General features: G+C 35.7%; 1 protein-coding gene across 1 annotated transcript in view; it reads right to left on the bottom strand.

Annotated features, from left to right (window-relative positions):
• The window catches only part of LOC148948464 (uncharacterized), a 195,862-nt gene extending 175,046 nt beyond the window's left edge, over positions 1-20,816 (bottom strand). Inside the window, exons 1-2 of the mRNA XM_089093942.1 lie at positions 20,762-20,816; positions 19,615-19,704 (exon numbers count right to left, since the gene is read on the bottom strand). Of these exons, the coding sequence (XP_088950068.1) occupies positions 19,615-19,697 (83 nt within the window). The 5' untranslated portion in view covers positions 19,698-19,704; positions 20,762-20,816. The remainder of the gene's footprint in view (positions 1-19,614; positions 19,705-20,761) is intronic.
• Positions 20,817-22,655: the final 1,839 nt, after the last annotated feature.

Genomic DNA, 22,655 nt, shown 5'->3' with positions numbered 1-22,655 from the left:
TTCTTTTAGTTTGTAATTAAATAAAAAAAACATTTTTTTTAAACTGAAAGTAAGGAGCTACACTAAAACTTAAAACGAACAGAAATTATTCCGTATATGAAAGGGGTTGTCCCCTCCTCAACGCTTCGCTCTTTACGCTAAAGTTTTTTATTGTTTTAAAAAATAAAGTTGTGAGACAGAGTCAAACTTTAGCGTAAAGAGCGAAGCGTTGAGGAGGGGACAGCCGCTTTCATATAAGCAATAATTTCTGTTCGTTTTAAGTTTTAATGTCGCTCCTTACTTTCAGTTTAAAAGCTTGTTTTTTTTATTTAATTTCTGATCGTTTTTTAGTTAATGCAGCTTTTATTTTGGCTCACCGTCACTGAATAAGTAAACAAAATTTGCATAAAAATTTTACTTTTCTTTTTCTAAATGGATGTCTCTAAATTTGGTTATAACGTAATTTACAAATTAACTTACGTAACTGACTTCTATATTCGTATATTTTTCTTCTGGCAAAAAATACAAAGTTGCAGATTTTTGCAGATATGAGCTTGAAACCTATGTAAAAGGGTTTTCTGATACGCTGAATCTGACGGTGTGATTTTCATTAAAATTCTTTCACTTGTAGGGGATTGCTCCCCTCTCTTTAAAAAATCGGGTAAATTTTCTAAAGCTCGTAGCCTCTGATGAGTAATACTAAACTTAATAAAAATTTATATATTTAGAATCAGCATTATAAACCCATTCTTTTGATACATTTATTGACATCGAAATTCCGTTTTTAAAAGTTTCGATTACTATTGAGCCGTATCGCTTATTTTTTTTATTGTTTTTTCTATTACGTATATGCTATTACGTATATGAGGGGGTTCCCCCCTTAGTCAATACCACACTCTTTACGTTAAAAGTTAAGAAAAAATTTAATTCACAAACCGCTGAATCACAAAGGCCGTTTAATTCGAATAGATAGCTCTTTTGAAAGCACTAAAAACAACTGTACCGTACAGAGCGAGGTATTGACTTGGGGGAGAACCCCTCATATACGTTATAATTTCTGTTAGTTTTAAGTTCTAATCTTGATTCTTACTTTCAGTTGAAAAAACTTGTTTTTTTTTAATTTCATTTCTGATCGTTTTTTAAATAATGCTTGGAAATCCGGCGCCCCCTTCATAGAAATGTCCCTTATTTTACCCCAAAGAAACATCCTCCACGGAAAGATTCTCCTGAGTAACCCCTTCCTCCAGCCCCCCCCCCTCAAGAAAAAAACTCTTCCTGAAAATGTATGTATACTTCCCAATAACCAATAAATAATGCTGGCAAGTCCGGGACCCCCTTCATGGCAATTTCCTTTCCCCCATGAAAACTTCCTTCATGGACAGATCCTCCAACATAACCCCTGACCCCCCCCCCACTACCAGAAAAAAACCCTCCTGAAAACTTCTGTATACTTCCCAATAACCAATCCTATTTGTTAACATTGGGTAAAGCTCATAACTTTCAGACCTCCTCACAGGGACATTAGGGGATTAAGTCATCCTAAAAGACATATTTATTATATTTTCGACCATACTGAACAAAATGGCTATCTCAAAATTTTGATCGAGTGACTTTGGGAAAAAAATGAGCGTGGGAGGGGGTCTAGTTGCCCTCCATTTATTTGGTCACTTTAAAAGGGCACTAGAACTTTTAATTTCCGTTCCAATGAGCCCTCCCACGATATTCTAGGACCACTGGGTCGATACGATCACCCCTGGGAAAAAAAATAAATAAACACGCACCCGTGATATTTCTTCTGGCAAAAAATGCAAAATTCCATATTTTTGTAGATAGGAGCTTGAAACCTCTTCAGTAGGGTTCTCTGATACGCTGAATATGATGGTGTGATTTTCATTAAGGTACTATAACTTTTAGGGGGTCTTTCCCCCTTTTTTTGAAAATCAGCCAAATTTCCTCAGGCGCGTAACTTTTGGGTAGCACTAAACTTGATTAAAATTATATATTTGAAATCAGCTTTGAAATCTGATTCTTTTGATGTATCTATTGGTATCAAAAATCCGTTTTCTAGAGTTTAGGTTACCATTGAGCCGGGTCGCTCCTTACTTACAGTTCGTCACCACGAACTGTTTGATTCATTATTATGATGAACTATATTGGTCCTTTATGTAAAGAAAAATCAAATATCTTTGAAAAGACTGCAGTATGAAAATACGTCAAAAATGTAATTATTTTGACAAAATTGATTTTACTTTAAAAAATATTTTATTTTTAATTACAAATGGCACTAGATGTAGCAATTTCCTTTAAATGGAGCCAATATACAGCTCTCTGTGATTTTTCACTACCTAGATAGGCGAGGAGCAAATAAAAGCGGAAAGAAAAAAAGATGCCATTTGTGGAAAAAATAGTGGTTAAAGTCAATTTTATTTATTTTGAAGCCAGTATATTTTCGTTATGATTCGAGACAAAGGATTGTAAGTTTGCTAAATAGAGGTTTTGGACAAGGCGGTTCTAATAGTATACTTCTTGTTTTGATCTGAATCTTTTTTTTTCAGGAGTTATGGGTTACTTTAGTTTTTACTATGGGGCGTGATCGTCTCTTACTAGGTTGCTAGCCACCGCTGCAACCCGGATTATAACCTTAGCAATTTTGAACTGAAAATTAAAACAAAGAAAAAATTGATTTTTTCAATTTTTACGTCACGTCACTCATTACATCGTTTTTGGTTATTAGTACACAATCGGTGTTGGATATTACGTCGCGTCACTTATTACGTCATATACGATTATTAGTAGACAATGGGTGTTAGAAATTGGACTTCAAATCGGTGTTAGAAATTGGACTTCAAAATCAAATATCTTTGAAAAGATGCAGTATGAAAAGACATCAAAAATGCAGTTTTTTAGTATAAAGTGATTTTATTTTCAACTTTTTTTGTTTTTTAATTAAAAAAGGCACTAGAACTTTTAATTTCTGTTCGATTGAGCCATCTTGCGAACTTCTAGGGCCAAGGGATCGATACGGTCATCCCTGGGAAAATAAAAAAACAAATAAACACGCATCCGTGATCTTTCTTCTGGCAAAAAATACCAAATTCCACATTTGTGTAGATAAGAGCCTGAAACCTCTAAAGTAAGATTCTCTAATACGCTGAATCTGATGGTGTCATTTTCATTAATATTTTATGACTTTTAGAGGGTTGTTTCCCTTTTTTCGAATATTAATTTTAAAAAAACTTTCTGAAAAATAAGCTTTTCAAAGAAAAGTAAAGCCAATTTTAAACGGAAGGAGGCTAGCTGCCCTCCAATAATATTTTTCACTTAAAAAATGAATTACAAATTCAATTTCCAATCAAATGACCCCTCTATGAAGTTTATACGAGGATCCCTTCCATAACAACCATATATGCCCCCAACTTAAATGCCTACCCTCAGGTCCTGGGGGGGGTCGACATTGGAGTTTTGTTATCTGAACTTTGAACTTTTTTAACAAAATATCTACCTCAAAATTGTCATCTGATGCATTTAGGGAGTGGAGGGGGGGGGGCTAGTCGACCTCCAATCTCTTTTGATTCTTAAAAAGTAAACAAGAAATTTCAATTACCAATCAAATGAACCCTCTCCAAAGCTTAGACAAGCATTCCTTCAATAAAAACGATGCCCCCAGAGAATTCCTTACAACGCCCGCCTCCGGGCCATGGGGGGTTGCGTTGACACAGGAGTTTTTCTTATCTGACCTTTGAATTATTTTTAATGAAATGGTTACTTTAAAAACTTTATCGAACAGATTTGGGGGAAAAGGGGTGTTTGGGGGCGGGATAGGACTAGTTGCCCTCGGATATCTTTTGACTTTTAAAAAGTGAACTAGAGGTTTTAATTTCCAATCAAATGAGCCGTCTCTGAAGTTTATACGAGCATCCCTTTCATAAGAACCATACACGCCCCCAGGAAAACACTTACGACGCCTACTCCCTGGGCCCGGAGGGGGGGTTGTGGTGACACCGGAGTTTCTGTTATTTAATTTTTGAATAATTTTTTTAAACTGGCTATTTCAAAATTTGTACTGGATGCATTCGGGGAAAAAGAGCATTGGGGGGGGGGCTAGTTGCCCTTAAATCTCTTGACTATTAAAAAGTGAACTAAAACTTTAAATTTCCAATCAAATGAGCCCTCTATGAAGTTCATACGAGCATCCCTTTTATAAGAACAATACATGCCCTTAGGGCATAACTTAGAACGCCTTCTCCCGGGCCCTGGGAGGTTGTATTGACAGCGGTGTTTTTCTTATCTGACCTTTGAATTATTTTTTTTTTTTAAACAAAATCTCTATCTCCAAATTTTCATTAGGTGGGCTTGGAAAAAGAAGGCGTGGGAGGAGCTGGTTGCCCTTGGATCTAAAAAGTTAAATCGAACTTTAAGTTTCCAATCAAACGAGCCATCTCTCAAGTTTATACGAGTATTCCTTTCATAAGAACCATATATGCCCAAGGGCACAACTTACAACGCCCGCCCCCAGGCCCTGGGGGATTGTGTGGACACCTGAGTTTTGTTATCTTACTTTTGAACAATTTTTAACTTATTGGCTATTTCAAAAAAAATTCTGATGCATTCGGGAAAAAAGGGGCCTTGGGGGGGGGGGGGGGGCTAGTTGCCCTCCCATCTCTTTTGAATCTAAAAAAACTGAACTAAACCGTTCGAGTTCCAATCAAATTAGCCCTCTCTGAAGTTATTACGAGCACCCTTTCCATAAGAACCTTATATTCCCCCAGGGCATAACTTACAACGTCTTCCTTCGGGCCCTGGGGGGCTATGTCGACCCCGAACTTTTTGTTATATGGTCTTTGTATTATTTTAAAAAAATGGCTATCTAAAATATCTTATCAGATGGGTTTGAGAAAAAAGGGCGTGGATGGGGGAGGGGCTAGGTGCCCTCCAATCTCTTTTGACTCTTCAAAAGCGAACTAAAACTTTCAATTTCCAATCAAATGAGCCCTTTTGGAAGTTTATACGAGCATCCCTTCCATAAGAACCATATATGCCCCCAGGCCATAACTTACAACGCCTGCCCCCGGGCCCTGGGGGCACTTGAACTATTTTTTAAAAAATAACTATCTCAAAGTTCTTATCAGACGGATTTGAGAAAAAAGGGCGTGAAGATGGAAAGGGCTAAGCGCCCTCCATCTCTTATGACTCTTAAAAAGTGAACTAGAACTTTCAATTTCCAATCAAATGAGCCTTCTCTGACGTTTATATGAGCATTCCTTCCATAAGAACCATATATGCCCCCAGGACATAACTTATAACCCTTGGCCTGAAGACCTTGGGGGGGGGAGTGTCACGCTCAAATATATTCTTTCCAAAACATTCAACTACGTTGAACAAAATGGCTATCTCAAAATTTTGATTGGATGTATTTGGGGAAATGGTGGGCGTGGAAGGGGTGCTAGTTGCTTTCCAATCAAGTTCGACAATTAAAAAGGGCACTAGCCATTTAAATTACTAATTGAATGAGCCCTTTTCGAAGTTTCTACGACAACACTTTTTATAAAGTACCTTATATGTCCCCAAGGCATAACTTATAACCTTTGCCCTGAGTGCGGTGGGGGGGTTGTCATCCTCAAAGACCTAATTTCCAGAATTTTCAACCACGTTGAACAAAATGGCTGTCTAAAAATTTTGATTGGATGTCGTTGGGGAAAAGGTGGGTGTGAGAGGGGGTAGTTGCCCTCCAATCACTTTTGACTATTAAAAAGAGCACTAGCCTTTTGAATTTCCAATCGAATGAGCTCTTTTTGAAGTTTCTACGACAAAGCTTTCTATAAAAAGCTTATCTGCCCCCAAGGCATAACTTACAACCCTTGCCCTGAGGGCCGTGGGGGATTCGCCTCCTCAAAAACTTAATTTCTATCTGGAAATCAACTACGTAGAACAAAATACATATCTCAAAATTTTGATTAGATGTGATTGGGGAAATGGTGGGCGTGGAAGGGGTGTTTGTTGCCTTCCAATCACTTTTGACCCTTAAAAAGGACACTAGATATCTCAATTTCCAATCGAATGAACCCCCTTTGAAGTTTTTACGGCGACCTCTTCTATATGAAGTGCCTCTGGGGAAAAAAAATAATAAATAATAATAACAATAAAACATTGAAGTGGTATGGCCTTTACTATAGGCAACCCTATAGTGTTGCCTCTGATAACACAAATTTTCTCAGGCTCTTAAATTTTTATAGGTAAAATTAAACTTGATAAAACTTATATACATAAAATCAGCATAAAAATCTGATTCTTTTGATGTATCTAGTGGTATCAAAATTCATATTTTTAGAGTTTTGGTTGCTGTTGAGACGAGCCAATATTACTATACAGTTCGTTGCCACGAACTGTTTAATATGTTATATATGGTTATTAATAGACAATCGGTGTTAGAAATTAGACTTGCTACAAAAACCAAATATCTATGAAAATACTGCAGTATGAAAAGACATAAAAAATGCAGTTTTTTGTATTAAGTGATTCTATTTTTAGTTTTTAATCCAAAAAGGCACTAAAACTTTTAATTTCCGTTCAAATGAGCCCTCTCGCGACATTCTAGTACCAAGGGGTCGATATTATCACCCCTGTTTAAATTAACAGGGGTAATATCAAAAATGTTTAAATTAATTCCGTTTTTTGCTAGGTTATATAAAATACGACAAACTGTACATAAAGGATGAATAGAGTTCATTATAAATGGGACACATGATAGTGTCATCGGATATAGCTGAAACTTAGTAAAAAACAAATCACTGCACATAGTAAATAAATTCTATTTTGTACGAAAAAAGGTATTTCTTTACAAAACTGTAGTAGCAAATGGTATTAACATTATCTTGCATATGAAGACCAAATATTATTTTTTATATAATCAAAAGCATGTAGATATAATTTTATAAAATGTAGTAATTCCTTTAGATTTTTAAAAAAATATCTGATTAGTAAATTGAAACTAGAGTAATTCCTGAAAATTTTAGATAAAGTGATTTTATTTTATGGGTCACTAAAGTTATTATGTAAACTGCATAAATAGTTATGATGTCTGAGCAATAATTTTAATTTTTAAAAAAACTAGAAAAATACCTGAAAATATTATAATTAGTTTAGAATTTTGAAAGGTTCTTGATGCTTGACACATTGTTTTGTGGGTATTAATAAATAATAAGCAAATAAGTGAGCCACAATCTAACATGAAGGAAGTTCTAAAACGAATGGAAGCTTGTAAAATAAGTTGTTTATATACCTGTGCATCTATACCTGTCGAGGCAGAAAGTATTTCCACTATAATAAATGAGTCACATGACAGAAGTTCTAAAACGAATGAAAACTCTGAAGTTAAGTTTTTTATTTACTGATGCATCAGTACCTGTAAAGGCAGAAACTATTTCCACCAGGTTAAATACAAGAAAAAGGAGTAACCAAGGTCCTAGCAAGGCTGTAAATTCGAAAAAAGGGAAAACTCGTGAGTCAAGCTCGGAAAATTTGAGCGCGTCAGCACCTGTTGCTGTTAACATAAGTTTTTTAGATACCATGGCATCCATACCTGTCGAGGCAGAAAGTATTTCCACTATAATAAATGACCCACATTCCAGCATGACAGAAGTTCTAAGACGAATGAAAACTCTGAAGTTAAGTTTTTAAATACTGGTGCATCAGTACCTGTCGAGGAAGAAACTTTTTTCACTAGGTTAAAGACAAGAAAAAGGAGTAACCAAGGTCCTAGCAAGGCTGTAAATTTGAAAAAAAGGAAAATTCGTGACTCAAGCTTGGAAAATTTCACCGCGTCAGCACCTGCTGCCGTTACAAGTTTTTTTGAACAACAGTCAAGAAAGATGATCCTACATGTTCAGACTTTGGGAGGAACAAACCGTATTAAGATTGACTTAGATGCTTCAACGAAGAAGCTTTATGAAATTTTTTGTAATTTTTTTGGGCTTAAGAGATTCAGTTTAATGATTTTTAAGGATAGAATATCTCCAGAATCATTAGAAATTGAGTCAATCCCCTTTCGAGATTTAAAGAGCTACAATTTAAAAAATGGTGAACTGTTGTTTATAGCCCAAGCGAATAATGTAACTCTTTTTGAGTTTGGGTCCAATGGTGAAGCCATGGATTTATTTTCACCTAAGCTAGTGCAGCCCTCGGTTCAAAATACTTTATAAGTTGAGTGTTGGAATTTCTTTACCGCCTGTAAAAAAAATACATTCAAAGACAAAGAATAAGTTGATGCAAAGAATACTTGTCCAATCCAATAGGTAAATTCTCTCTCATTTATTTCTGGCTGGTGTTTTTATTCAGTATCTTTTCTCCTCTTATGACTGTTTGAAAGGAAGCAGCCCTACCATTATCTTGTGCGTCTCTATCACCTGATAACGGAATGGCTAGAAAGAAGAACTGCCAAAGTAGACTTTCTGCTCGCTGATTACCGCAAAGCGTTCGATTTGAAGTTCTTGATGAACTTCATTTTGCCAGAGTTCTTATGAGTAGTGAGCGGGTTTAGGTTTTAAAATGACCTATAGCCGTTTTTCTTTTCTTTACTAATGGTTTAAGATAACGAAGAGGTGTAACGGTAATTCCCTCAAGACGCAGGTGTTATTAATTTTCTTCAAGATTCGGGTGTTTGTTACATAATAGGAGTTGCATGACTTGTTAAATTTATTGAGGGTGATGTAATCTTGCGTGACTTGTTAGATCTTACGACTTGCTTCAGTATTTCTTGTGCATCGGAAGAATAAACATCTACACCAATTTTTTGTTTAAAGTGAAGATGAAATAGTCCACGAAGGTGCGTAAACATGATAGCATTTTAGTAGCATTAAATGCCGAGAAAGAGAGATATTGGAATTATGAAATAAGTGCTAATGGTAACGCTACTGAATTTGTATACTTGCGTTTTCATGACAAAGAGAGATTAAATTTCTTTTAAGTACCAAAAAATTTCAAGTGTTATAGAAGTGTTTATGCGAGAGTAATATCACCAGATAAGCTAGTGTTAAAAGAGAACGCAAACATAAAAGTTTTAGTTGATGACGAAGGCCAACTTCTTGCTTATGCTGATGCTGCTGGTAACACGTTGCCACTTGATAAATCTGATCACCATCTTCCTAGTATTAACATTCAACGAAAGGTAAAAGAAGACAAATGTACCCTCCCCCCAACATTATCATGCAGCATATCTTGTCTACGTGCCGAAACTGCAATGTATGTAAAAATAATGTAGTAATAAACAGAGAAACCACAAGTAAAATAAAAGGGGAACTAGCAGACATTATCAGCAAGGAAATAGAAGATGAATTGATGAAAAACAAACCCCATGCAAACGTTACTAGCGCCAGTGATAGTTAACCCACGGTTACATTCGTTGAACAATGAATCAATATAAAAAAAAGAGTGAGTTTGTTACATTTGTTGTTGAATATTTTACTAGCGAGAAGGAATCTTTATTCTTTTTTAGTCTTGGTTGGATTTGAGACACAAAAAGTTACAGGGGATCTAGTGACCTTGGTAAAATGTTTGATTCTAGATGATGATTTTCAAGAGTAATCACTTCAAAGGAAAATATTTTCTCAAAGAATGCTTGACAATATAATGAAAGATACGTCTCCATTTTTGGACTATTGTATGAAAGTTTTACGTCGTGGGCCAGATACATTTACTAAATTTGCTGACATATTGATTGAAACAAAAGAAAACGATATTGTGGATTTGCTTTTGAGCGCTAGCTATAAATTCGTTTAAGACGGCCATTTTGCATGGCAACAACAAATAAGTTGACATTTAGTAGTAGGTTGACTGTAAGTTGACTGTAAGTAGGTTTAACTGATTTGATTTGTGACGTCACTCGATTACTCCTCCTTCCACAAGACATTCCTTTTATCAATCGCAAGTCAGTTTCTTTTTAGCAGTGAGACAGTCAACATTGAAAAAAATGTTTTACATATGTCCATTATGTTTGTATAAATTGGGCAGCTGATCATCCTGAGATTTGTACTACTATTGATGACTATAATGAAAAGCGTAGATTATGCAATCTATGTAAATTACATAGGAGGCAACGTAGTGCAAATTAAAGACTGTAATTCCTGTCTTGAAGATGTTTGTGACTCTCAAACTGGATGTTTCCTATGCTCCAATTTTCACAATGATAGATTTGGTCAATGGAAAAAAACTTACCCTGGTATGATTGCAAAAAACCCTAAACGTGATTTCCGTTTACTTTTAAGAGATTGGTATCGTCGTGGTTGTAAATTTTTTTGGGAGGAAGAATCTGGTCTATGCTTCAATTGCTGGAATAATAAGAGAGTCTGGTTTTTGCGACATTGCTGTAAAGACGCTGGCTACTATGATTGTAAACCTACTGACTTTTATTTGGCTGATACAGAAAATGATTCTAAATACGAGAATATCGTACGTGATATTGCTTCAAATAAGCAATTTGAAACATGTGAATATTATAATATGAATCAAAATAGTGTTATTGACTTTACAAAGAGATATACTAAAAATGAAGTTACGATATATTGTAAAAAATATAACCTTGACTTTGCATGTCAAGATGAGTACAAGTTGAATCCTGACGAGCCTCTGCCCCTTATCATTACCGATGGTTATCTATACGTCGAAGAAGAAATCTAAAGAATGAAGGCTATTTTGTGCATACAAGTTTTATTAATAAACAAATTCACCAACATTTTTAAAGCATTTCACTCTTAGGGTACTGAAATTTATATTATACAGGAAGGAAAGAGTACTTTCAACTAGAATTTGTTCAATCGAGGATTGTCTACATAAATGCTGAAAAATTCACTGTAAGTATATCCGTGACATCGAAAAATAAAACATAATAGTGCATAAGAATCACAGCTTTTGGTTGATAAATCTTGTATTCGTATCCAATTTTGAACAACAGATTTTCCACTTTGCTCAAGAAAGTTTTTGATGTGAGGCATGTAGAATGAATACGGTAGGCCAAGAGGATCGAAAAATGCAATATTCTTCGCTGTTGGAAATATGCACAGGATTTATCCTGTTTTCACAGTTGATGGCCTACTATTAACAATGATAAGGGTATTTTCAACCCTTTGAATATGGTCGAGGAAATCTATGGTTATATAATAAGATTTGTATTTGGACATGTAGGGATCCAAATTGAATACATTGATTATTTGATTTGTGTTTATGGTGCCAAGTATAATAGAACACTGCCATCAGGGGTAATTTCCCAATAGGTTTCAAATTAATTGAGTGATATTAATGCTACACTCTACTCAAATGGTCAAGCAAAGGTGAACTGTAAAAGCACAGTGCCCTTTCGGAAAATACTCATATCTTGAATAACGGACAAATCCAATACAATAACACCACGAGTTTTTGCAAACATTTCATCGGTTATACCATTTTCAAATAATATTGAATATCGATCTAGGGATTGAATTGTCAATTCGTATAGGGTCCTCTAAGATTTCTCAAAGGATTAATTGTAGAGTGGAATTCCATTTAATTTAAATACAAGAGACGATAGTCCAAAAACTTAAAATTTATGTGGAGATTTGGCCCATGATCCTGAGGCACCATCACTTTATACAAAAGCCAAAGCAAGTTTTGTTTGAATTTCATCATTGATAAATGAAAATAAGTCGAGGTACGTGAATCCGTGACAATATGTCGTTGATTCATGATTGTATGTGGAACGAGCAGTTGTATATTATTTCCAGTAGCTCTTAATCTCTTAGCTGCCAAAGCAACAGAACTCATAGCCTGTTGTTTTCGAACATGAAGTACTACCGAGATGAAAGAGACTGTTGCATCAGGTGCAGCAGCAACAACAACTTTTCACAACATAAAATTGGACGGAGCAAGTTATAGCTTTATCTCAATCTTAACATTGGGAGGCATACATTGAGGTGTATCAAATACTTCATGATTTATATTCCCAACCCAGTATAAATCTCTAGTCATCACATTTCTAAGTATATTGTTTAATTTCAGTGTCCGCTTTATATTCATATCCAATAGCTAAACCTTTCAATTTCTTATAGGACGTTGGAGTCATCAACATAAATTTTATATAGCTTGCACAGTTTGAAAGACTGTTGCATATGTTCACCAATGTTCCATTTATGCAGATTTGTCTAAATAAATTGTGCAGTACACAATTTTCATAGGATAGCCCCTCGGCTGCAATTAGTTTCCCATTGTTAGATTTTTTGACAATGACATGCAACTCTATAAATGTGTAAGTCAAATATATGAAATATTCTTCACTGGAATAAATTTGAAAATGAACATTTTCAGAGAGGGGTTTTTGCGAATAAAATTTTTCACAGTAACCATGTTTTACACTCATATCAACATTTATGCATTGAAAAGATTTAGAGAGGAGGTGACCGAAGGATGAGATTCTTTGTGTGGTAAATGTGCCATTTCTAGGAAAAAAAATGCTTCTTCGATCTAACAATTTTTACTCTTGGTTTCTTTTTCTTCTTTGCGAATAGTGATAATTTACGTTTCTGACCTGAGTTGAAACTGATTAGTGATAAAGTGTTTCTTGCCCTTTCTAAACCTTTTCCGCTTTGTCATGATTTCAATCGCTCGCCGAGGGATATCGTGCCAGACCCAAGATTCTGTGAAATACTTTCTTAAAAATCCTTCCCAGAGCCCCAATCGTGTAGTATCGAGGGCGCAAAATCTGTAGCAACCGGAGCAATATATGTCTTAGCCAGGGGTAATGCAGAGCGAAATAACTTAGCAAACCAACTGCTGAAACCTTAACTGGATATTGACGAACGATCCCTGTAATAATACATTCCATGAACCAATTGTCGTTGTTTAAGAGTAGCAACATAGCAGTCAATATCAGGACAAACAAAAGTATTTTTTCTATTAGCCATCTCATTATTGAATGGGTCAAAAATAACATATAATCCCAGCCAAACTATTTGTTATTGCTAAGGGACCACCCGATTCACTTCTTAATGTTAACTGACAAGGTTCCAAATACGAAGTGTTAACTAGAATATATTGAAGGTGCTTTATATAGTGGTGGTGAATGTGTTCGTGAGTGGTTTTTCGTTCAAGAATACGTAGAAGGGGATAATGGTGTTATCGACTCTCGATGTCTTAACAGAGGACGCATAAAGAAATATAAAATTGTCCAATGAGAAGCCGAGTGGATAGTCTTCAAAAACGAATCGTCACATCCCGCCGATTGCACCAGAACTTTTACCCTCGATTATATTCGCCATATATATTCGTAAATTTTTTACATGATGACACCGGACCGAAAATAGTTGTAACATCTCAATATTTAACCAGAAGTTTCGTTGAATAATTTTGAACACTTTAAGACCTTGTAAGAATTTTATGTCTGGTTCAATGGTCTTAATTTTATCACAGTACCCTTGCCACACTGTAGAGATAATAGATATTTTTCGGATTTTCTAAAAACATTTTATCATGATTTTTAATTATTCTCCTTAAAAGTGTTGTTTTGCCAGACAGGGAAGATCTGCAAAGAAATGATCTGAATGGAGTTTAAACTGAGACATATTACTCTTCTTAAGTGTCATGATGGCAACTAATGACCTTTTTTACTGTTCATGGGTAGATGTACGGTAATTTCATTGTCAAAAATATCCATGACCACACGTCAATTCTCGGCATGTTTTTATTGAAATCCAATAGGGTTTATATGTAGCCTGATTATATGACAAGAGTAAAAATTTCTGTTCAACGGGATATATTTGTTTATTAAAGTTATAAGAGAACTTAAATCACGAACAACCCTATAGATGATATAGTAAGAAATATTCAATGCAAGTGTTCTCATACATTTCCTTTGATGAAAGAGATTGTGGAAAGCAACGGTTACGGAAAATTTTTCATGGTGAGATTGGACCGAAAATAATTGTAAATAAAAGTTCAAATAGGGATAAAATCCTTTTAATATACAGTGATGATAGAAATTCACAAAAATACCAGATATTTCGGTCACATATACAGTGACCGTCATCAGTAGTAAAACTAAAATAAAACAATTTAAAACAAAAGTTTATATACTAAATCAAATAACACTAAGTGTTATTTGATTTAGTATATAAACTTTTGTTTTAAATTGTTTTATTTTAGTTTTACTACTGATGACGGTCACTGTATATGTGACCGAAATATCTGGTATTTTTGTGAATTTCTATCATCACTGTCTATTAAAAGGATTTTATCCCTATTTGGACTTTTATTTATCGTCATGGAAAGGCAGTGTGGTCTCCGAAATTATCTACGTCAAAATAATTGTAACATCTCCTAAGACCATTCTTCAATGGATTCAGCTAAATCATCAATGATTCACCACGAGTTTGGTTCAATAATGTTGAACACGTCAAAACCTCATATGAATTTTATGTCTAGTTCAATAGTTTTTATTTTATCATAGGACTCTTGCCACACACTGTAGAGATAATAGATATGTTTAGGCGTTTCTAAGAACTTTTCATCACGATTTTGAATTATTCTCGTTAAAAGTGTTGTTTTTTCCAGACACTGAAGGTGGGCAAAGAAATGATCTGAATGGGGTTCAAATTGAGACATATTACTCTTCTGGCCCTCAAAATACAACTAACCTAACCTCAATCAGTTGAGTAAATACCAAAAAATCCCCCCCCCGGCTATCATTCCCCCAAACACATCCAATCAAAATTTTGAGATAGCCATTTTGTTCAGCGTAGTTGATTTCCGGATAGAAAATATGTTTTTAAGGAGGACATTCCCCACAACCCTCAAGGCAAGGGTTTTAAGTTTTTTTCTGTGGGCACATAAGGTTTTTATAGAAGGCGTTGTCGTAGAAACTTAAAAACTAATTCAATTGGAAATTCATAGGGCTAGTGCCCTTTTTAATTGCCAAAAGTTATTTGATGGTACCTAACCCCCCTCTCTCGCCCACCTTTTCCCAAACACATCCAATCAAAATTTTGAGACAGCCATTTTATTAAACGTAGTTAAGTTCTGGAAATTAGGTCTTTGAGGATGACAACTCCCACACAGCCCTCAGAGCAACGGTTTTAAGTTATTCCCTGGGGGCATATAAGGTTTTGTATAGTCAACGTTGTTGTAGAAACTTCAGAAAGTGCTCATTCGATTGGAAATTTAAATGGCTAGTTCCCTTTTCAATAGTCGAAATTGATTGTACGGCAACTGACACCCCTTCCACGCCCACCATTTACCCAAACACATCCAATTAAAATTTTGATGTAGTCATTTTGTTCAACGTAGTTGAAATTTCTGGAAATTATATGTTTGAGCAGAATATTACCCCATAGTCTTCAGGGGCCAACAAAAAATTAGATACCTGTTTTCTTTATAATATAAATAAATACACTACATATATTTTTTTAAAACATATTTACATAAGCAGCTGAAAATTAAAGAACATTGATAATCGCTTGAATATATTTACATGGGCAATAATCAAAAACGTTTAAAATCACTTAGTCATGGCACCACCCAGAGGCTGGGTAGCTTGCCGGAAGATGCAGTGACTGGAGGGCATGGTGCACGCTGCGGTGACCGAAAGCCGGCTACGGGGCCCAGGGGGGCACGGGGCGTGAAGAAATAATAGTATAATATTAAGCTCTTTTTGAAGCAACAGCGATTCAGCCTTTCTTTAAAAAAAATACTTATAAAAACACTACAAAACACACTGCTGAGCTGGAGACTGATAGAGTCTATTGGGGTAGAAAAAACGGACTCTCCTCTCACCAACTATTGAGCTTTCTCCAGACCGAAACGCTGTCTCTACTCAACACATACTCTCAATCTGAAGTAAAGTAGTAGTCATATGGAATTACTCTCACTCCATCCATGTGCACATAGACTGTCTAATATGGCTGATATGGCATTTTAAAAAATTTAACTGTGTAGTTTTTGTATTGTAAAGAGTGAATCACCATGACATTCACTCTTGGAATTAAATCACTTTCTACATAGTTTATATAAACAGTCATGTCAAAATTTTCCTTTATACAGTTTGAAGGCACTCCTTTGCGGACTTTTTCTATATCCTCATTGAGCATTTGCACACAGTACATTTTTCGACCTGCAAGCAAACTATTGGATATCATGTAGCTCCTTGTCTCAGATTTTAAAAATAACAACTTATTTGGGGCCTGGCGCTTCACTAGCTCAAGATAAATGGACTTTATAAAGTTCATTCGGGAGCTAATGTTCTCACCATTTTTCAAATCGTCCAACAGATTGTCCTGTTTTAACTGTTAATAGGAGTGAATCAGTGTCTCCATAATACACTTGAACACACTTGAATACACTTGAATATTTTTATTCAAAACAACATTTCTTTTTTTATTTGCATATTGGAGTTTACGATCGTGAACGATGTGAAATTCGGATCGACAATGATTAGGCATAATCTTTTTGGGTCACTTACAACGTCACAGCGATTTCTATGGCGCACAGTCTTGTACATCTTATCGAAGGCTGAATTTAAAATGAGCTTGAAGATTTTTTTCAACCTTCATTTTGCCTCAGAGCGCTTACTGACAAAGGTGTCAATAAACCTCTTCATGTATGGCTTCTGGTCGAACTGAATGGCTCTATGGATCTTTGTGACATTGAAACCGTTGTCCAGCGTCCACCGCAAAAGAACATGATATACAACAACATTCTATTTCGGATGAATGTCGGCTATAAGCTTTTTGTTTTGAAGGTGACCAGTGCATACTCCCATCCTCTAACAAAGGCACATTTTGTGAACTCAATGAGTCCCTAGACACCGGTCTGCTAATGCGCAGGAAAACAAAATCCTTTACCGAATCATAAAGTTCCACTGCTATTTCATGATCAATTTCGAAACATCATCCTTGTATTCCATTCTCCTCAACAGTGGAAATTTCAGGGAAACTTGGATCACAAGTACTGTCCGTCCATTTGTGATTCCCACATGGCAAAGAGTTGTGAGACATTGCAGACGGAGAAAAGGAGTTCATATCAAGAAAAACCGCATTCGATTTTACACTGGTGTTTTGTCCAGTCGGATCGGTTTTCAGGATACGATCTCTTAGAAAACATTACCCACCCCGCATGGACCTCTCTACAAATAAAATCCAATCCACGTCGGTGATCAGACCCATTTTTTCGCTACTGTTCTTAAGAACTAAATCCATCACCAGATGAGGAGCTGAAAAAAAAACCCAAATCCAACACAAATTCCTGATAGATTTTATTCGTGTTTCTACAGACAATATCCAACAACGTCCATACATCACTTACCAGGTACATTTTACAATAATCCTTCCCATTTTTATAGCCTCCCTTAGCCTAAGCTTTTTTAAAAAATTCATAGTCGACAGCAGTGCATTGAATATTGTGAAGTGAATCATAACACGTTTCGATGGGTGGCAATTTTTCCTCACGTAGCTTCAAGACATTTTTATAGTGTTCATACGCGTATATGCTGTTACACGTTTAGAAATAATGCATTTCATAATCTGGAAAGTGCTGTTTAAGGAGGGGGAAACTATCAAAATCATCGCTTTTCTGTACTTGAATTAATTAACTGAAGAATTTAGGAAAATAACTATAGTCCCTACAACTATAGTCACTTTTCTGTACTTTAATTTATTAACTTAAAGATTTGGGGAAAAAACTATTTGAATCTAAAAAACCGGATTTTTTTAAGTACGTATTATTATTTTCTACTGTTTTCCATTTGAATTGTAAGAGCAACAACTTTTCAAATGATTTGAGCATGATACTTTATAAAAAAAAGACCCATCTGCCCATGTACCGTCTAGAACTTCGTCTTTCTGCAAACATGCCAACGCTCGTAATATGAATTTCAAATCATAGTTGGAATTCTGCATGAAAACAGGTAAAAAACCGGTGCGTTTCCACAGATTGGTGCCCATGACGCTTACAGTGCCTCAAGTAATGTTTTAATTTTAACACTGTATGGAATCCTGAAAGACACATTGGATAATAATAGCGTGAAGTGTAACCTGTTCCTTGACTTAAGACCCGACTAATTCGGGAATCGGAAAAAAATGATCAATTCCATCAGGTTCACTGGTGGGCTCGTAAGAAAACCATACCCAGTGTTTCACCGATCCAATGGACAGATCCCTCACTGAATATATTACCCCCCTTTTTATCTTTAAGTTCAGACTCTTCATATTCTGTGTCATATTGTGAAACTTTGACATCAGCCTTGAAATGCTCGTAAGCCCTCTAAAAAATGTCTATCCCCTGAAGGGTTACAGGATATTGTCCCTTTAGATAGTTACAATATGCTTTGAGAAACTCTGCCCTTTCCCCATTCTCATCAACTGCCAAATTGTCCAAAAGTATCTTACTAGCATCATTGAAAACGGAGCATATGCACCGCAACGAGGATTGCGTACTTGACGCACTCTAAGCCCGTGTCAAAGGAAAAGCGTTGTACACCTCAAGAACCCTTTAAATCAACATTTTATTTTACACCCGTTTCCCCTTCCCGCCTCTTAAAATAAATTCATTTTTAAATTTTGTTACATTTAAATCTAAATTTTCAATAAACAAAAGCACTCCCATTTTCATTATAATTTTCCAACCTATTAAAAATACTTCCCACCCAATCTGAAAAAACACCTTCAAAACTGTGCAAGTCCAGATGCAGAGTCTGCATTTTCGTTTGCAGGTAATGCGAGTGCACCTCACCAGACTTTTCATTTAAAAAGAATATTTTTTGAGTGATGGTTGCTTTTACTTTATATCTACCTCCCCATCCCGAATTGGTTTTTCAAGAAGGACCCGAATTTTGCCTACATAGGAGTGGACTATTTCAATTGGATCCGTATGAGTACTACCAAATTTAAGGGTGATGAAGTGACCATCAAACTCAGCCCTAGAGACATAAACATTGCGCAAGGTGAGGTCGGATAGCTAAAACTCTGGTAATATAGGGGGTGACCCAGCACAACTTTGTCTTGCTTCCTCCTCATTATGGTCACTTTGTGGGGTGGGCACTTTCTTAACCTCACTAGGTGGTAGTTGATCAACCCATTTTTAGTCTTTGTCGAGTCAGAGATCCAGCACAAACGCGTCTAGATCAAAAATGGGGGGAGCTACACTACTTTGGTTCACCCCTGCACTAAAATCCCCCTCAATTTCACTTTCTTCTGGGGTCTATTAAAACTCCATTAATTTTTCAATATGCTCATAGAGGTTGCAGGCCCCTTGAAATGATGGTATTATAGGCATGTGAACCTAAAAAAAATATAAGAGCTTATTAGCCCATTGAAACACTTTTGATTTCACCCTGAAAAAGAATTTATTTTTGACTGAAAAAGAATATACTATTAGTTTGAAAATTTTTTGACAGGGCAAAGTGACTGTTCGGATGTGTTGAGGGTCTTCTTCCAACTAAAGGTGCAATGACCAGAAAGTATACCATACATTGAGCCAAAATGACGGTTTGGATACGGAAACCCCATACTAGCAGCTAAGAATATAAGAGCCAGAAATTCCCAAATACATGTGGGTAAGTTGCCCCCTCTTTACGCTCCAGCTACTACAAAGCCCCTTTAAAATTTTGAGCCTAAAATTACTTACGGAGGGAATGGTAGTGTCCGCTGGTGCAGCTTGTTCACCGAAGTAATCGATGAGTAGTAGCTTGATCCATGCTGGATCATCATTGGCGGCCTGAAAAAAAGACTAAAAAATTTGTTATTCCCTTAAAACACTTTTGATTTAAAGCTTTAAAAAAAAGAATATTAAGCTGAAAAGGAATATATTTTTAATCTGTGAACCAGTGGCTCCTCAAATCCTTCAGAGCTAACGAACAGGGCACGCAACAGACCCCTTTATTAACCTGAAAAGAACGCATCATTTTAGTTAAATCTTTTAGCACCGGCAAGAGCAGCATTGAACTAAAGGACTGTCTTTAATACTCTGTAACTTTAGGTCAGTCTTAAACTCTAAATGTTCTAATAGCGTAACAAATTTATCTCGCATAAAAATTTAGTTTTTACCGTAAAAGCATGATGAAAAGTCCATCTCCTTATAGGGGGAGGGCCCTTACTCAATAATTCATTACTATACTCAAAATGTTCCTTGTTTTACTTATTTTGTCTACTATAGGAAAAAAATATTATCCATCCCTTCATTTAACGCATAAATAAGATACACTTTTCGGAGTATTTCATGTAGAGATTTAACTAAAAACCATCTAATTTTGCAGATGAAAGCAGCTGTTAAAAGCAACTCTTTTTGGTAATTACCTAGCACTTGGTCTTAGTAGCTGTTTGCTAGAAACTAACCCTCTACCTTACGGGGGGTATAATTAAGGGTTAACGTAATATCTGTTTATGTCATGTATACCCCGCTGATGGAATATCAGAAAAGCGATTTGATATGGGACATGAATTTCACAGTAAAGAATGAAAGAATTATGAGATAAATCCATCAGCAGCTGATAGCTACTATGGAGCTACACAATAGCGGGAAGGAGCAAATTTTTACTTGGTAATTTGATTATAGTGAATTAAACTAGCTCTTATTTGGCTATAATCTCACCTCTTCTTTTTGGTGAGGGGGAGGGGATATCCATAATACACATAGAGGCCTACCTGTATAGAAGCAGAAATCCAATTCTTTTTTTGAATTTCTTTGTGTGTCATTGTTCATTTCGATAAGTAGACTGATGAAAATGCTCATCCGTGACCCAGTTTTACAGTCCTCAGAGAAAAAAGGGGATTACCTGGTCCAACTAGAAGATTAATGGGGCATCGTGTAACGGGAAACCTTTGTTTCTGGAAATTCAATACAGGATCACATAACGCTTTGCTCCTTGTTCCTGGAAATAGCAGAAAACTCGTTAGTTTGCCTAGAACAAAGAGAACAAAAGGCTCTGTGTGTGAAGCAGCAAATATTGGGCTATTATTAATTTGGTCTGTTTTCCACTTTGGAAGGCCAAGAACGTTTTCTCCTACGCTCTTAGGTTTTTAAACAACCAAATGAAAACATCCCCTATTACGTAACAAAAACCTGCATATTTTAGAAATACTCCCTATTACGTAACAAAGACCTGCATCTTGAAGAAAATTAATAACACTTGTGTCTTGAGTGAATTACCTTTAAACTTCTTCTTGATCTTAAACCATTCAGGAAGAAAAGAGTAGCAGCTATAGGTCATTTTAAAACTGGAATCCCCTCACTACTCTAATGAATTAGAACCTATCAATCACTTGAACCTATCATATATAAATTAGATATATAAATCATATTGCTTTTAAGTTTATTGAGAGGAGGGGCCTCTGGAAAATTATCAAAGACACCCAGCCATCCCTCTTGAAAAAAAACATATTTATCGTTATGTTTAAGGAACTCTTTCCCATGCAATGACTTATTTTACTTCCAATGTTTCTTACATTTAAGATATTTTTCAGTTACATTTTTAATATAGCTTTCGGTTTACCTTCGTCCCCTTTCTGAAATATTGACTCTTTTTGTATGGTGTTATTCAGGGGAGTAACTTCATAAATTTTAAAGGGGGAGGGGGGGGGCGGGGCAAAAGGCGTCCATATCCAGATAGTCAAGGGGCATGGGCTATATAAAAACTAATTTACCCAAATTTTTGGCGGGAACAACTGCTCCCCTTGCCCCCCTGAAACGACGCCCCTGGTGTTATTGCATATTCGTACCGGTTCGTTTCTTACGAATGTTATTGGTAACCAAATATTTGTCTTTAGAATTACGTGGACTTCTATGAAGAGAGATTAGACTGTTTTATCACCTTGCCGTTTCTGGAATTTCATTTCGATTTTGTTTTAATTGTATGCTTCTTTGTTTGTGTAAAGCTTGGATTTGGACAATTCTTTAGTATGGTCTGTCAGTAAAAGGAACATGAATTTTTATGTTTGTAAAAGTAGTTATGTTGACATTTTCTACTATGTTCTAAAATGTCTATTTTCGACGATTTATTTTGCTTATGAAAACCGACTTAGTAATGGACTGCAATATTTAGATTCAAAAAAATAAATATAAAAAATGGGAGAAAGTTAGTTTTGCTTGTCACCTATTAAAGTAGTGATTTTCTTTGCTGTAGTTGTAATATTCTTTAAATGAGGAGGCGGTATTTGAGTACTAATATTTATACTTTTAGTTCTTTTATTTCCAAACTGTCACCATCTATAAATTCCAATAGTCTAAGCCAGGAGACTCAAATTTATGCCCACGCCAATAAATCATAAACTACAATTTTTGTTTATCATTTTCCTCAAACCTACTTTTGCCTAAGAATTTGTCAAACAACCTTTAATTATATTTAGGTTTAGCCTATCTAAGGCTACGTATTTTTTATCTCAGTAGAATTCTGACTTGAAAATCTGGTCACACCCGCCTCCTCCTGGTATCTCAAAATGAACCCAAAGGTACAAAAAATACCATTATCCATCAAATAGGAAGATGAATTCAGAGACTTCAAAAATCACTTGTTTTGCACTGAGAAACTCAAAAACATCAAGATTTCCCTTGGGAAGACTTATTTTGCTTTGTCTAGCGATATTGATAGTTCCGAGCCTGAATTCGAAATAATGATGAGTTTTCTCACACGTAATATATTTTTGCCCACAAACATGTATGTTTGTTGCTTA

The sequence above is a fragment of the Artemia sp. Qi Xiang Cuo genome, chromosome 9, assembly GCF_049724085.1.
Source record: "Artemia sp. Qi Xiang Cuo chromosome 9, ASM4972408v1, whole genome shotgun sequence".
NCBI lineage: Eukaryota > Metazoa > Arthropoda > Branchiopoda > Anostraca > Artemiidae > Artemia > Artemia sp. Qi Xiang Cuo.
The sequence above is the reverse complement of the archived record's forward strand: the minus strand, read 5'-3'. Positions and strand labels throughout refer to the sequence as shown.